Here is a 16461-nt window from a genome sequence, read left to right on the forward strand (position 1 = left end):
AGTTTTTACAATAGTCAGTTAGTAGGTCCAACAGGTAAGAGGGATGGAAGTGGTGTACTCTCGAGGTCAGTTCTGGGTCCAATTTTATTTTCGGTATAGATAGGCAACTTGGACTTGGCTATGGGGAACAGAATCTCAAAATTTGCTGACAACACAAAAGTAGGAGGTTTGACAGATGGTAGGATGATAAAAGTCTTTAGGAAGATTTAGACAGGTTAGTGGAAGGCCAGGTAGGAAGCAGATGCAATTGAATGTGGATAAGTGTGAGGTAGTGTGTTTTTGGAGAAGAAACAAGGTGTGCACTTAATGGAAAGACACTGAAGGGTGTGGCTGAACAGAGAGACCGAGGACTTAAAGTGCACAGTTTCCTGAAAGTGTGGGTGCAGGTGGATAAATCCATTAAAAAAGGTCACTAGAATTTGGGGTTTTATAAATAGGGGCTTAGAGTAGAAGAGTGAAGAAGTAATGATTAATTTATACAAAACACTGGTTCGGTAACAGTTAGAGTATTGTGTGCAGTTTTGGGTGCCCCATTATAGAAAGGACACTAAATTCATAGAGACTGTACAGCATAGATTCAGCAGCATGATGCGGGGTGGGAAACTATTTATGAAGGAGACATGGGACAATATCCACTGGCTCAGCAAGGCTAAAAATAGATTTAATAGTGGTTTTTAAAATTATGAAGAATTTTCATTGAGTGAAAAGGGAAAGACTTTCCTGCGGTTGAGGAGTTGGTGCCAAGGGCTACCAATTTAACATTCAGTAGCAGCACTACTGACCAAGCTGGCCGAATCCCGAAGGATATAACTGCCAGACTGGGCCTGCGGCAAGTGGGAAGAGAACCAACACGAGGCAAAAACCTACTTGACCTCATCCTCACCAATCTACAGATGCATCTGTCCATGACAGTATTGGTAGGAGTGACCACCGCACAGTCCTTGTGAGACGAAGTCCTGTCTTCACAGTGAGGACACCATCCAACGTGTTGTGTGGCACTACCACCGTGCTAAATGGGATAGATTCAGAACAGATCCAGCAGCTCAAAACTGGGCATTCATGTGACGCTGTGGGCCATCAACAGCAGCGGAATTGTATTCTACTGCAGTCGGTAACCTCATGGCCTGGCATATCCCTCACTCTACCATTACCAACAAGCCAGGGGATCAACTGCGCCAGACAAGTGCCAGGCAATGACCATCTCCAACAAGAGAGAATCTAACCACCTCCCCTTGACATTCAACGGCATTACCATCACCGAATCCCCCACCATCAACATCCTGGGGGTCACCATTGACCAGAAACTTAACTGGACCAGCCACATAAATACTGTGGCTACAAGAGCAGGTCAGAGGCTGGGTATTTTGCGGCGAGTGACTCACCTCCTGACTCCCCAAAGCCTTTCTACCATCTACAAGGCACAAGTCAGGAGTGTGATGGAATGCTTTCCACTTGCCTGGATGAATGCAGCTCCACCAACACTCAAGAAGCTCGACACTATCCAGGACAAAGCAGCCTGCTTGATAGGGACCCCATCCACCATCCTAAACATTCACTCCCTTCACCACCGGCGCACAGTGGCTGCAGTGTGTACCATCCACAGGATGTACTGCAGCAATTCGCCAAGGCTTCTTCGACAGCACCTCCCAAACCCGCGACCTCCACCACCTAGAAGGAGAAGGGCAGCAGACACATGGGAAGAACACCACCTGCATGTTCCTCTCCAAGTCACACACCATCCTGACTTGGAAATATATCACTGTTCCTTCATCGTCGCTGGGTCAAAATCTTGGAACTCCCTATCTGTGGGAGAACCTTCACCACACGGACTGCAGCGGTTCAAGAAGACGGCTCACCACCACATTCTGAAGGGTAATTAGGGATGGCAATAAATGCTGGCCTTGCCAGCGACGCCCACATCCCATGAACGAATAAAAAAAAATCCATGGTTCAATGAGGAATGTAGAAGAGCATGCCTGGAGCAGCACCAGGCGTACCTAAAAATGAGGTGCCAAACTGGTGAAGCTACAACACAGAACTACATGCATGCTGAACAGCGGAAGCAACATGCTATAGACAGAGCTAAGCGATTCCACAACCAACGGATCAGATCAAAGCTCTGCAGTCCTGCCACATCCAGTCGTGAATGGTGGTGGACAATTAAACAACTAACGGGAGGAGGAGGCTGCATGAACATCCTCATCCGCAATGATGGCGGAGTCCAGCACGTGAGTGCAAAAGACAAGGCTGAAGCATTTTCATACATCTACAGCCAGAAGTGCCGAGTGGATGATCCATCTCAGTCTCCTCCCGATATCCCCACCATCACAGAAGCCAGTCTTCAGCCAATTCGATTCACTCCACGTGATATCAAGAAACGGCTGAGTGCACTGGATACAGCAAAGGCTTTGGGCCCAGACAACATCCCGGCTGTAGTGCTGAAGACTTGTGCTCCAGAACTAGCCGCTCCTCTAGTCAAGCTGTTCCAGTACAGCTACAACACTGGCATCTACCCGACAATGTGGAAAATTGCTCAGGTATGTCCTGTCCACAAAAAGCAGGACAAATCCAATCCGGCCAATTACCGCCCCAACAGTCTACTCTCAATCATCAGCACAATGATGAAAGGTGTCATCGACAGTGCTATCAAGCGGCACTTACTCACCAATAACCTGCTCACCGATGCTCAGTTTGGGTTCCGCCAGGACCACTCGGCTCCAGACCTCATTACAGCCTTGGTCCAAACATGGACAAACGAGCTGAATTCCAGAGGTGAGGTGAGAGTGACTGCCCTTGACATCAAGGCAGCATTTGACCGAGTGTGGCACCAAGGAGCCCCAGTAAAATTGAAGTCAGTGGAAATCAGGGGGAAAACTCTCCAGTGGCTGGAGTCATACCTCGCACAAAGGAAGATGGTAGTGGTTGTTGGAGGCTGATCATCTCAGCCCCAGGACATTGCTGCAGGAGTTCCTCAGGGCAATGTCCTAGGCCCAGCCATCTTCAGCTGCTTCATCAATGACCTTCCCTCCATCCTAAGGTCAGAAATGGGGATGTTTGCTGATGATTGCACAGTGTTCAGTTCCATTCGCAACCCCTCAGATAATAAAGCAGTCCGTGCCCGCATGCAGCAAGACCTGGACAACATTCAGGCTTAGGCTGATATGTGGCAAGTAACATACGTGCCAGACAAGTGCCAGGCAATGACCATCTCCAACAAGAGAGTCTAACCACCTCACCGTGACATTCAGCGGCATTACCATCGCCGAATCCCCCCCCCCCCCCATCAACATTCTGGGAGTCACCATTGACCAGAAACTTAACTGGACCAGCCACATAAATACTGTGGCTACAAGAGCAGGTCAGATGCTGGGTATTCTGCGGCGAGTGACTCACCTCCTGACTCCCCAAAGCCTTTCCACTATCTTCAAGGCACAAGTCAGGAGTGTGATGGAATACTCTCCACTTGCCTGGATGAGTGCAGCTCCAACAACACTCAAGAAGCTCGACACCATCCAGGATAAAGCAGCCCGCTTGATTGGCACCCCATCCACCACCCTAAATATTCACTCCCTTCACCACCAGCGCACCGTGGCTGCAGTGTGTACCATCTACAGGATGCACTGCAGCAACTTTCCAAGGCTTCTTTGACATCACCTCCCAAACCCGCGACCTCTACCACCTAGAAGGACAAGGGCAGTAGGCGTATGGGAACACCACCACCTGCACGTTCCCCTGCAAGTCATACACCATCCTGATTAGAAATATGTCACCATTCCTTCATCGTCGTTGGATCAAAATCCTGAACTCCCTAGAGAGGGACTTGGTGACCGCCAGACAGACAAGGATGACCAGGCAGGTAGTGCTGGAGTCCCCTGAGTGCATCTCGCTCTTTAACCAGTATTCAGTTCTGAATACTGGTGAGGGAGAGGGTTCCTTGGGGGAGTGCAGCCAAAGCCAAGACCAAAGCACCATGGGTGGCTCAGCTGTACATGGGGGGAGGAGAAAGGTCAGCAGAGCAATACTGAAAGGGAATTCTATAGTTAGGGGAGCAGACAAGTGTTTCTGTGGCCATGGACGTGATTCCAGGATGGTATGTTGCCTCCCTGGTGCCAGGGTCAAGGATGTCACTGAGCGGCTGCAGAACATTCTGGAGTACCAACGACATAGATAGAAAGAGGGATGAGGTCCTGCAGGAAGATTTTATGGAGTTAGGCAAGAGTGTAAGATGCAGGACCTCAAAGATAGTAATCTACGGATTACTCCCGGTGTCACGCACTAGTGAGTATAGAAATAGGAGGATAAAGCAGATGAATACGTGGCTGGAGAGATGGTGCACAAGGGAGGGCTTTAGATTCCTCGGGCATTGGGGTCGGTTCTGGGGGAGGTGGGACCTGTACAAGCTGGATGGGTTGCACATCAACAGGGCTGGGACCAATATCGTTCTGGGGAGGTTTGCTAGTGCTGTTGGGGAGGGTTTAAACTAGCTTGGCAGGGGGATGGGAACCTGAGTGTAGATTCAGATGGGACAGGATCTGAACTGGAGATAAAAGGCAGAATATTAGTAATTGACTTAGGAAGGCAGAGGAAACAAAGGTTAGAAAATAACCAGCAAGGGAGTTTGGCATTGCTTAAAGGTATATAACTCAATGCAAGGAATATAGTGAATAAAGCAGATGAGCTGAGGGCACAGATAGACACATGGCAGTACAATATCTTAGCTATTACAGAAACATGGCTTAAAGAGGGGCAGGAATGGCAGCTCACTGTTCCTGGTTACACGGTTTTCAGATGAGATAGAGAAGGGGATAAAAAAGGAGCGGGATGGCAATAATGGTTAAAGGAACAATTACAGCTGTGAGGAGGGATGATATGTTAGAAGAATCATCAAATGAGGCCATATGGGTTGAGCTAAGGACCAAAAAAGGGACAGTGACACTACTGGCAGTGTACTATAGACTCCCAGACAGAGGGAGATAGAAGAGCAAATATGTAGGCAAATTTCTGAGAAGTGCGAAAATAGTAAGGCAATAATAGTAGAGGATTTCAACTACCCTAATATTAACTGGGACACAAACAGTGTGAAGAGTATAGAGAGCAAAATTCTTAAATTGCATCCAGGAGAACTTTTTTAGCCAGTAAGTAGCAAGCCCAACAAGAGAGGGGGCAGTTCTGGATTTAGTTTTCGGAAATGAGGCTGGGCAGGTGGAAAGGGTATCAGTGGGAGAGCATTTTGGTGGTAGTGATCATAATTCAGTTAGTTTTAGCATAGTTATGGAAAAGGACAAAGATAGAACAGGAGTTAATGTTCGCAATTGGGGAAAGGCCAATTTTACTAAGCTAAGAAGTGATTTAGCAAAAGTGAACTGGAAACAGCTACTTGAAGGTAAATCAATGTCAGAGCAGTGGGAGGCATTCAAGAGGTGCAGAGTAAATATGTTCCCACAATGAAAAAGGGTGGGACTGCCAAATCTAGAGCCCCCTGGAAGTCAAGGAGCATACAGGGTAAGAAAAGGCAGAAAAGGGTGGCGGAGAGGGCCCAGGGGCTATGTGGCCAGGTCCTGCTCCGACTTCTTGTGTTCTTTAGATTTGTGGTTGGGATCAGATCAGCCATGATCTTATTGAATGGCGGAGCAGGCTCGAGGGGCCGATTGGCCTACTCCTGCTCCAATTTCTTATGTTCTTATGTTCTTATGTTGTGTCAGACACCAAGAACTCAATACTGCAGAAAGCCTAGAGGAGTATAAAAAGTACAGGGGTGAAATTAAAAAGGAAGTTAGGAAAGCAAAGAGAGGGCATGAAAAAATATTGGCAAGTAAAATCAGTGAAAACTCAAAGATGTTTTATAAATACATTACGAACAAGAGGATAATTAAGGAAAGAGTAGGACCTATTAGAGACCAAAAAGGTAACCTATGTGTGGAGGCGGAAGATGTGGGTTTGTGTCCGTCTTCACAAAAGATGCAGACATTGTAGTTAAGGAAGAGGAGTGTAAAATATTGGATGGGATAAACTTTGTGAGAGAGGAAATGTTAAGGGGATTAACATCTTTGAAAGTAGATAAACCACCAGGCCCAGATGAAATGTATCCCAGGCTGTTAAAAGAAACCAGGGAGGAAATAGCAGAGGCTCTGACCATTATTTTCCAATCCTCACTGAATACAGGTGTGGTGCCTGAGGATTGGAGGACTGCTAATGTTGTACCATTGTTTAAAAAGGGAGCGAGGGATAGACCAAGTAAATACACCCAATCAGTCTAACCTCGGTGGTGGGCAAATTATTGGAATCAATTCTGAGGGACAGGATAAACCGTCACTTGGAAAGGCACAGAGTAATCAAAGACAACCAGCATGGATTTGTTAAGGGAAGGTCGTGTCTGACTCACTTGATTGAATTTTTTGAGGCGGTAACAAGGAGGGTCGATGAGGGTAGTGTATTTGATGTAGTGTACATGGATTTTGGCAAGGCTTTTGACAAGGTCCCACATGGCAGACTGGTCAAAAAATTACAAGCACATGGAATCCAAGGGAGAGTGGCAAGTTGGATCCAAAATTGGCTCAGTGGCAGGAAGCAAAGGGTAATAGTCAACAGGTGTTTTCATGACTGGAAGACTGTTTCCAGTGGTGTTCCGCAGGACTCAATACTAGGTCCCTTGCTTTTTATGGTATAAATGATTTGGATTTAAATGTAGGGGGCGTGATTAAGAAGTTTGTAGATGATACAAAAATTGGTCATGTGGTTGATCGTGAGGAGGAAAGCTGTAGACTGCAGGAAGATATCAATGGACTGGTCAGATGGGCAGAAAAGTGGTAAATGGAATTCAATCCAGAGAAGTGCAAGGTAATGCTTTTGGGGAGGACAAACAAAGCAAGGGAATACACAATAAATGGGAGGATACTGAGAGGTGTAGAGGAAGTGAGGGACCTTGGAGTGCATGTCCACAGATCCCTGAAGGTAGCAGGACAGGTAGATAAGGTGGTTAAGAAGGCATATGGAATAATTTCCTTTATTTGCCGAGGCAGAGAATATAAGAACGGGGAAGTTATGCAGGATCTGTATAAAACACTGATAGGCCACAGCTTGAGTACAGCTTACAGTTCTGGTCACCACATTACAGGAAGGATGTAATTGCACTCGAGAGGGTCTAGAGGAGATTTATGAGGATGTTGCCAGTACTGGAGAATTTTAGCTATTAGGAAAGATTGGATAGGCTGGGGTTATTTTCTTTGGAACAGAGGAGACTGAGAGGTGATTTAATTGAGGTGTACTAAATTATGAGGAGCCTGGATAGAGTGGATAGGAAGGACCTATTTCCCTTAGCAGAGAGGTCAATAACCAGGGGGCATAGATTTAAAGTGATTGATAGAAGGATTAGACTGGAGCTGAGGAAACATTTTTTCACCCAGAGGGTGGTGGGGGCCTGGAACTCACTGCCTGAAAGGTGGTAGAGACAAAAACCTTCAACTCATTTAGAAAGTACCTGGATGTGCATCTGAGGTGTCGTGACCAAAAAGGCTACGGACCAAGTGCTGGAAAGTGGGATTAGGCTGGGTGGCTTATTTTCGGTCAGTGCGGACACAATGTGCGGAATGGCCTCCTTCTGTGCCATTAGCTTCTATGATTCTGTGGCAGGCATTAAATGAAGTACTTAATCCTTCCTGTGCACACTTTGTTGTAGGGTCATGTTCTATACTATTTGCATTTATATAGCACCTTAACATGTTGAAATAGTTCAAAATACTTTAGGAGTGAAGTGACTAGTGTAGCCAAATATGGCAGCCATTCAACACCAACAATATTCCACAAACAGTAATAAGATGAGCCAGTCTGTTTATTTGATGATATTAGTTCAGTGAGGAATGTTGGCCAGGATAGCAGGAGACCTCCCTGCACCTCATATAGTGGTAAGGGATCTTTAAGGTCTATCTGACCATCAGAATAGGGAGACGGGACCTCGATTTAATATCTCATCCAAAGGATGAATAATTTTTAATATCCTTTTTGGGGAATCAAACCCTGGCGTCTGGCGTGTCGCGCAGTTACCACTATACTAACAAGGACATCACTCATGGGTGTTTCAAATTCAAAATTTCTTTTAGTAAATATTTTATAAAAATATAGTTAGTGGGGTCCATTAAGATTGATAACATTGAAAATTTCTGAGCCGGTCATGCACACCCACTCCACTCCTTTTTTTGTCCTTGCTCTGCGGACTGCCTTTTCTCGGCTCCTCTGCACAGAGACAGGTCTAAGATCAGAAACCCAGTCCAGGATTGTTTTAATTTTGTGGTTAAATTCACTGCACCCCCCTTGTTCATAATAGTGGATTTAGAAGTGTTGCGGTGGAGGGGGGCAGAGGGGGAATGGTGGAGAGACTTCTTTGGTTTGCTCCTTTTTCCTTGTCAATTCTGAGGTAGAGGATATTCCACTGGTGAAAACTTTGTCTAGTTTTTCACAGTATGTGAACATTTCTGATTTCTTCCTCCATTCTAACCCCGTGACATGGTGTGTCTGTATTTCATTTTACTTGAATCACTTCAGAAACTAAATTCTGCTGTAAGGTCAGGTTGTTCCCCAGAAAATAACCAGTCAAATTTCCATTCCCGTTTGGTTCCTTTTTTTTCTCTCCTATTAAAAAAAATACAATTGGAAGTTCACGAAAGGCCTGAAATTCTTCCTTTGATAATTTTAATGAAAACGTTGATGTAAGTACAAAATGTGATTTTCTGCTTGGTACTCACGCCAACTTCTTCACCAAGATTATTGACAGGAAAGGTTCATCGCAGAGATATGTAAGGAGATTGAGATCTGATTATTTCCCTCCTCCTTGATATTTTACTCAAAGGACCAAGTGTTGTGAGTAGAAAAAAAAATCTAATTTCTTCGAACTTTATAAATATAGGGGGCCCCAAAATCCACATTAGTACGGGCATGTTTGGAGCGCAATTTCAATGCAGCACAATTTGGAGGCTTGTAAATGTTGACAGGACCAGTTTCTGCCTTAGATCTGCCCATGTTTCAATGGCGTGACGTTTACAGTCTGAGTGGCAGGTTATAGTTTCTACATCCACCCCATCACCAGCGCGCACATTCTATTGAGTTGGTTGGCTTAAACAGTCAGAGTTCCCAGGATGCACAACCCCATTACACATCATTTGCATTGGGGCTAGTTAGGTAAATGAGGTACAGCCTTCACAGCAGCTGACCCAAGTGAACCCCTTTAAGGTACTTACTGCATTGAAAACTTGTGGCCATTTCTCAGATTTGCCTGCATCTTATGGAGAAAATTATTTTTGCTTTAGGGAGCCACTATGCAGTACGTTAAACGGCCAGAGAGGGGGGTCTCACTGATCACCAGACCATCTTTGATCCCCACCCAGAGACACAGGGATACTGCTGAGCATTGGTCTTCCCCTGTGTTTGCTATTCTAATGGAGGAAAAGGAGAACGGGTGGAGCAAAGATGAGTGAGGCAGCATCAAAGGAAGATGAGGCCAACCCAATATTACACCCCACAATGAGTATATAGACCCCGCACGCAAATATTAGTTTGAATGGAGCCACTGTTTTTTCTGAACAGCTACATGAAAACCAAAAGTGATGAGTTCAAATGACGGGTCTATACTGGAGTACTGGATCTGAGCATGTTGGGACTAGAATTTTCCCATAAGAAAACTACAGCTGATTAATGTATGAATGGAAGTAGTGTACTTGGGCGAAGGTTTGTATATGCCTGACATTACTTGTATTTAAATTTGTAAGTAACAGACTTATGTTTATTTTTGTATGTGAAATGCCTATGATATAGATAGCATTTGTCCTTGACAGCTACACATCCCCCTTTAGTGCTGCAGTGCTGGCCTCCAGCTTAGATACCGCTAAATCAAGACAGCTGTCTTTTTGTTCACATCAGCTCACCATCAGATCTGTGTGAAAGTTGTTTTATCCCACTACAGTGAAACAATGTCTGTAAAAGCGGCACTAATCATCAAAACATATTTCTCCCCAATTTTCATCCTTTCTCTGCTGAAGGTGCTGACTCGTGCTAACCTATAGACCCCATCAGTCCTCCACCATCTCGCCGGAGATACTTAATCAGCAGCAGTTTTCTTAGGGGACAATTCTAGATTCAGTCTGCTCAGATCCAGTGCAGCAAAAGGCAGGAAAATGGAGTTGAGGTGCAGAGCAGCCAAGGTCTAGTCTGAACCCAGCATTTGAACTCATTATTATTAATTTTAGTGTAGCTGTTCATAAAATAAAAGACGATGGCTTACCAGGATAGTGAGAATCGGCAACCTATTCAACTGTAGGGGCGGAGACCTGTAATTTCTTAACCTGACAGCTGCATGTGCACTTTCCAGAAGGGTCACTGGATAATGAGGAAGAGCAGGAACCATAACCTCCTAGTTGATGCCAATTTTAACACCTCATTTTCTGCCATGGTTGAGATCAATTTCTTGAAAGTATTTTCACAAAGATCACAAAGATAAGCGCAGACAAGGGAGGCCATTCAGCCCATCATGTTCATCCTTCCTTAGAAATCTAAGCCCTAAAATTTCTGCGAATAGCACAGGAGGAAAGTCCCATTTCTGCATGGTGGGGCCAAGAAGTTGGGGCAGAACCCAGTTACACCAGGATTGCACCCCATTTACACTTTAGATTCCAGTGGGGAAGCATGGGCAAATCTTCTGACTGCTCCTCCGGTTCAATGAGCATTATGTAGGGAGTCCCTGGCTAACCCGGGAATTCTGCCCTTTAAAGCTTCCGTAATTCCCAAACATTTACTCAGGAAAAGTAATCCTGAAGCTGATCGGTTACCTTCCCAAACAGGCCCACTTTCTCCATTGGAGCAGAAGATCTGAAGAGGAGAATTTTCTTCGGAGCCCTGGCTGGGGCTCCTCACTACATTGTACTGCTCTGACATTTTGGCTGGTAGATCGTGTAGATGTTGCTGATCTGCATATCCTGGCCGTGCAAATGCCCCCATCCCTGGGATTTGGGATGCTGTCTTCAGCTTGGGGCATAGATAGATGAGGACTTTGTTCTGAGTACTAGCAGAGAGAACCCCAGGCATTTTAGGGTCTTAGGATCCCCCATCTCAGTATCCAACTGTATCCTGAATGACTTAAGAGTTTTTGCCTCCATTAGTTATATGAAGAAGTGCTTGCTGATATCAGTGCTGAACTTGCCTTTTATCAGTTTGACCTTTTTATGATATAATTATAATGATCCCATGCTCTTAGTGGGAAAGCCATACTCGAAGGTTGCATAGGTCAGAGGTAGTGTTACAATGTTATGGTCGCAGTGTGATGCAGCTCCCCACTTATTTCCCCTTGTACTTCCGTCATGAAATAATGCTCAGGATTAACCTCTCCTATTCCACTTAGTATTTTATATCCTTCTACAAAGCCCATTCTTACTTACCCTCCTAGAGGCGGTAAGCCAATGAAGACAGCTTTCTAGCTTCCAATCCACCCAGCATGGCTAATGAGGGTTCTGGGAGGAAATAGCAGTGGGTTAGCACCGGTTTCACGTTGACAGGCGTTAGGAAATCCCCGGCGCGAACCTGCCACCAGGAGGAGAGTCCAGGCCTAGAAGTCATAGCTTTTTCTGCACTGTTTCCAGGGCTTGGAGGTGTCTCAGCGACGGAAGCTGAACACAGTATTCAAGGTATGGCCTGACCAGTGCACTTTACAGCTTTCAGTGTGATGGCTTCAGAGTTAAAATCTACTGTTTAGCAACGTAGCTCAGCACTCTGTTAGCTTTGTTAATTGCAATGACTCGACATGGTCTGCGTTGAGTCAACTAACATTCCCATACTTCTACCAACCTCCCTCTTAGCTAGTTCAACATCATTGATTAAATAACTATACCACTCCTCCCACCCCCTCATAATTTTTCTTCCACTGTGTAACAACTTGCACGTAGCTGTATGGAACTTCAGATTTGTTTTTTGAGTGTTCTGCACAATTAATTTTAAAATATATTTTCAAATGATGTTATTTAGCAGAATGGTGACCATGCTTTGGAGCCGTAACATCCTGCGCTTTGGATTGGTAGGATTGCAGGTTTTACCCGCCATCCTCTACATGCTCTGTTCCCAATTTCAGCTGTGCCACTGCAGTATAACGGTGAGCAGAACTTTAGGTATCTTCCAGAATGGAAAGTCATCCTCAGGCTGGTCTCACATACCTTCTACGGGATATGACGGGATATGACGCTCGACTCATCGATCGACAGTTCCGACGGGCCACAGCAAAAAATCGCATAGACCTCCTCAGGAGACTAACACGGGACGCAACCAACAGAGTACCCTTTGTCGTCCAGTACTTCCCCGGAGCGGAGAAACTACGCCATGTTCTCCGCAGCCTTCAACATGTCATCAATGAGGACAAACACCTCGCTATGGCCATCCCCACACCTCCACTACTCGCCTTTAAACTGCCACCCAACCTCAAACAGACCATCGTTCGCAGCAAACTACCTAGCTTTCAAGAGAACAGCGTCCACGACGCCACACAACCCTGCCACGGTAACCTCTGCAAGACATGCCAGATCATCGACACAGATACCACCATCACACGAGATGACACCACCCACCAGGTGCATGGTTCATACTCCTGTGACTCAGCCAACGTTGTCTACCTCATACGTTGCAGGAAAGGATGCCCCAGAGCATGGTACATTGGCGAGACCATGCAGACGCTGCGACAACGGATGAACGGACACCGCGCAACAATCGCCAAACAGGAGGGTTCCCTCCCAGTCGGGGAACACTTCAGCAGTCATGGACATTCATCCACCGACCTTCGGGTAAGCGTACTCCAAGGCGGCCTTCGAGACACACGACAACGCAAAATCGTCGAGCAGAAATTGATAGCCAAGTTCCGCACCCATGAGGACGGCCTCAACCGGGATCTTGGGTTCATGTCACGCTACACGTTACCCCACCAGCGAACAAATGTTATCTGTTTTTAATATAATGGGTCATTTGCTGGCTCTCTCTGCCTTCCGGATGTTTCTGCCTCTCTCTGTGTTTTTTTTTCTCTGTTTTTTTTCCCTGTTTGTTTTTTTGTTGAATGTGTATTCGGGGGTTCTGCAGGTAACACCTCTCTGTCTGAACACGGTGATTGCCTTGGCAACGGGCAGTTGCAGGGGCAGTCTGTAAACACCATGTATTGTTCAATATGTATAAATGCGTAGGCTTCAAGGAGATCTTGAAACATTTGCCTGAGGAAGGAGAAAATCTCCGAAAGCTTGTGAATTTAAAATAAAATTGCTGGACTATAACTTGGTGTTGTAAAATTGTTTACAACCTTCTAGTGGTCAGTTATGTACCAATATCTGTAGACAATTGAAAGTGGTCACCCTGGCTCAGAATGATACAACAACACCTAAATGATTTGCTTACGGAAAATTAAAATGCAGTTTAGGAGTATTTGGGGGCGGAATGAAGGTGGATTTCCTGAACAAGCAGTTCTGAATATAGTGGGATGCTGACTGACATCTGCTCTTTGCTGCTGGTTTCTTGGCTTTTAGCAACAAATGTTGCAGAGCAGAGGTCATCATCATTTGTAAACAAAGCTCCTGTTTCAGGATCTCAACCTCTACTAGAAGAATTTCAAAAATGTCTCGAAATGGATTGGGTTTCAAATGACATTTTGGGCGAGTTAAACTACTTCAGTGAAGGCACTTATGTTAAAGCCTTTTTGTTGGTCGTTTTTAACTTAAATGCTCGGTAGCAGAAGCTGCTCTTTGTGAATGTGTTGGTGACCTGAGAGAGCATGCTGGTGTGAGTCAGTATTCGATCAGGCATGTTTATTTTATGCCATCTCAATGAGAAATGAAATTGCTGCATCCAGTTAGTTTAAATTTAAGCAAAGATGTCCGATCGATTTAGTTTGTATGTAACTGATAATTCCTTATTCAATTTTAGTGGTCAGATGTTCAAAACCCAGGCAGTCCCAGTATAACTATTTTCTGGGATATAATAAGAGTTGTGCTGGTTGAATTTGAGAGTCAATTTGAAAATCTCAGGGAGAGGGAAGGAATCAATTTGAATATGTCTGGGAGAAGTAACCAGTCACTTTGAAACTTCTAAGAGATAATTTAAATTAGTACAGGCTCTGGCAATGGTAAGAAATTTAAGAAAAGAAATACTGCATAACAGAAAAGTTATTTACAAAAGATTAGTTTGGTATTGAATTTGTGATCCTTTTATTGTTCTTTCACTCAAGGAGTTGGGGTGGAAGGATTTATACTCTCAATATATAACTGTATATGACTCTTACTTTTTTGCTTGTTCAGCTTTTGTTGAGTAATTTCTCTTAATGGTTTTCAACTTAAAACAAGGTGTGAAGCTATGATGCTGTACTTGCTCATTGAAGACAAGACATATATAGAATAAGTCTGGTAGCTAAAAGAAATTATCAGATAGGGCCCCCATTTTCAGGGGTACCTGAAGAAGGTAGATATTGTGACTAGTTCCGGGACCCCTCGCTGACCAGAGGGTCTGCAGGGTTCCCTGGGGCAGCCCAAAGATAGAAGTGTACTGAAGGTTAAAGATTCTTCCTTTCCCCTTCTCCAGGATAATGTTCGGGGCTCGTGGCCTCCAATTGCAGCATCCAGAAGGCCCCATTGCCAGTGGCTCCTGTTTCATACCCTGCCTGCTGGTGCAAGACCCAGGACAGGAAATGCCAGTGCTCCTGGGCCTGGACACGTGTAGTGCACTTCAGGCACACACGCTAGTGCTTTCCAATAGCACTAGGATGGAGAGGGGCCTGGAAAATCAGCCCCAATGTTTTTTTTCCTTTAAGTTGTAGTCAGGAAACGTTTGCAATCATTACCTTTTTATCTCATTAAATTTTAAATCACTTTTCTAATCATATATAAACAGAGCCAATTTGCATTGCATGCCACTATTCAGTCTAACTGAAAGAAACGGTCAAATATTACGAGCTACAGGTGATGGCATCTTTTCCCGTTTTTCCAAGAGTCTTGCTGCAAATGTCGAAAAGAGCCTGTGTTGTGTTGTAAAGAATTGTGAGTGCTGTATGGAAAGCAGTAACTAATTGAAATCAAGAATTTGTTCTGCTTAGTGTATTCCACACCATCATGCATTATATATTAAGTGGTTGCTGAGGTTATATTACGTTATGCTACAATGCTCTCCAGTAGAGTGTGAATGTACATTTAATCAGAATGCTTTTTTAAAAAAAAACTGGTTAAATAACTTGTAGCGGTTCCAGATAAAGTTAATAAATTGTAATCAGAATTGACTTTCCTCCACATTCTCCACATATAATACCACCTTTTAAAATATAGTTCACTGCAAAAATTTACAAGAACAACCAGATTTGCAGATATTTATAAATGAGAACATCAGCATTTTTAATTTGCACTTTTTTCACACTTTTCTTTAGGTATTTCAAGTAGCCTATGTTATCATTAAAGCAGCAAATTCTCCTCGACCTGGAAACTGGGTATTGGAACGCTCGATTGATGGCATTGAATTTACACCTTGGCAGTACTACGCCACAAGTGACACTGAGTGCTTGACTCGCTACAACATCGGACCTAGAATCGGGCCTCCAACCTACAAAAGAGACGATGAAGTGATCTGCACATCTTACTATTCTAGGCTCGTTCCATTGGAACACGGAGAGGTAAATTAATCTTCAAAATGAGATATAAAAATTAGTTGCTAGCACCTACATTTTAAAATAGGGAAGTTGATAGATTGCTTGTCAACTGAAACATGGGTAGGAAGACAATAAAAAAATCGCAACTTAGAATTAGAGAGAAGAATGGTCACTAACAAATATATTTAACAGCAAATGCAGGATGGACTTCATAAATGCAGTAATGTTAAACATGAGCATTGCAACCACAATAGAGAAAGGTAGGACATGTGTTGTCTAGAACAAAGTGTTTTGAACAGTGGACTCATCAGTGTCTTGTTAATATAGCAGATAAAGAAGTATGAGGTGAGACCATTATTCAGAGTGTGAAGGCTAATGAGTGTAGAATCAAATGGCAGTGAAGGAGCCCTGGGATTGATTTGTTCTTCCTTTGGTGCCAGTTCAGAACTTGAGGATTAAATAATTTTATAGTAGGAAATAGAGTGCAGATTTCTTAATGAATGAAACCTTTTAATTTGTAAATAGGCAATGCAGTGCAAATAGCCTGAAAGTTACAGTATCAGTCACTGTAAAAAGTGTCAGATGTCCTCTTTTTAAAAAATCTTCTAATTTTATTCTACAAAATAGTTCAACTTGAAACTCACCAAGGGAAGCAAGATAGTTGATTCGAAACTCATGTACAATGATAGACAGTATTTGGCTGCTCAAGTGAAAGTCCTTGAATTTTATTGCCGAACTGACCTGACCAATACCGGATATTATGTTGGCTTGGTTTTATGATTTTTAAAGGAACTGCACTTGCTTGGCCTAAAGAGGAAATATAT

General features: G+C 44.2%; 1 protein-coding gene across 2 annotated transcripts in view; it reads left to right on the forward strand.

The window, feature by feature from the left end:
• lama1 (laminin, alpha 1) overlaps positions 1-16461 on the forward strand; it is a 361123-nt gene that overhangs the window by 122574 nt on the left and 222088 nt on the right. For both annotated transcript variants that reach the window (XM_067978409.1, XM_067978414.1), the window contains exon 4: positions 15419-15661. In XM_067978409.1, coding sequence (XP_067834510.1) covers positions 15419-15661 — 243 coding nt within the window. The remainder of the gene's footprint in view (positions 1-15418; positions 15662-16461) is intronic.

The sequence above is a fragment of the Heptranchias perlo genome, chromosome 3, assembly GCF_035084215.1.
Source record: "Heptranchias perlo isolate sHepPer1 chromosome 3, sHepPer1.hap1, whole genome shotgun sequence".
NCBI classification, from domain to species: Eukaryota; Metazoa; Chordata; class Chondrichthyes; order Hexanchiformes; family Hexanchidae; genus Heptranchias; species Heptranchias perlo.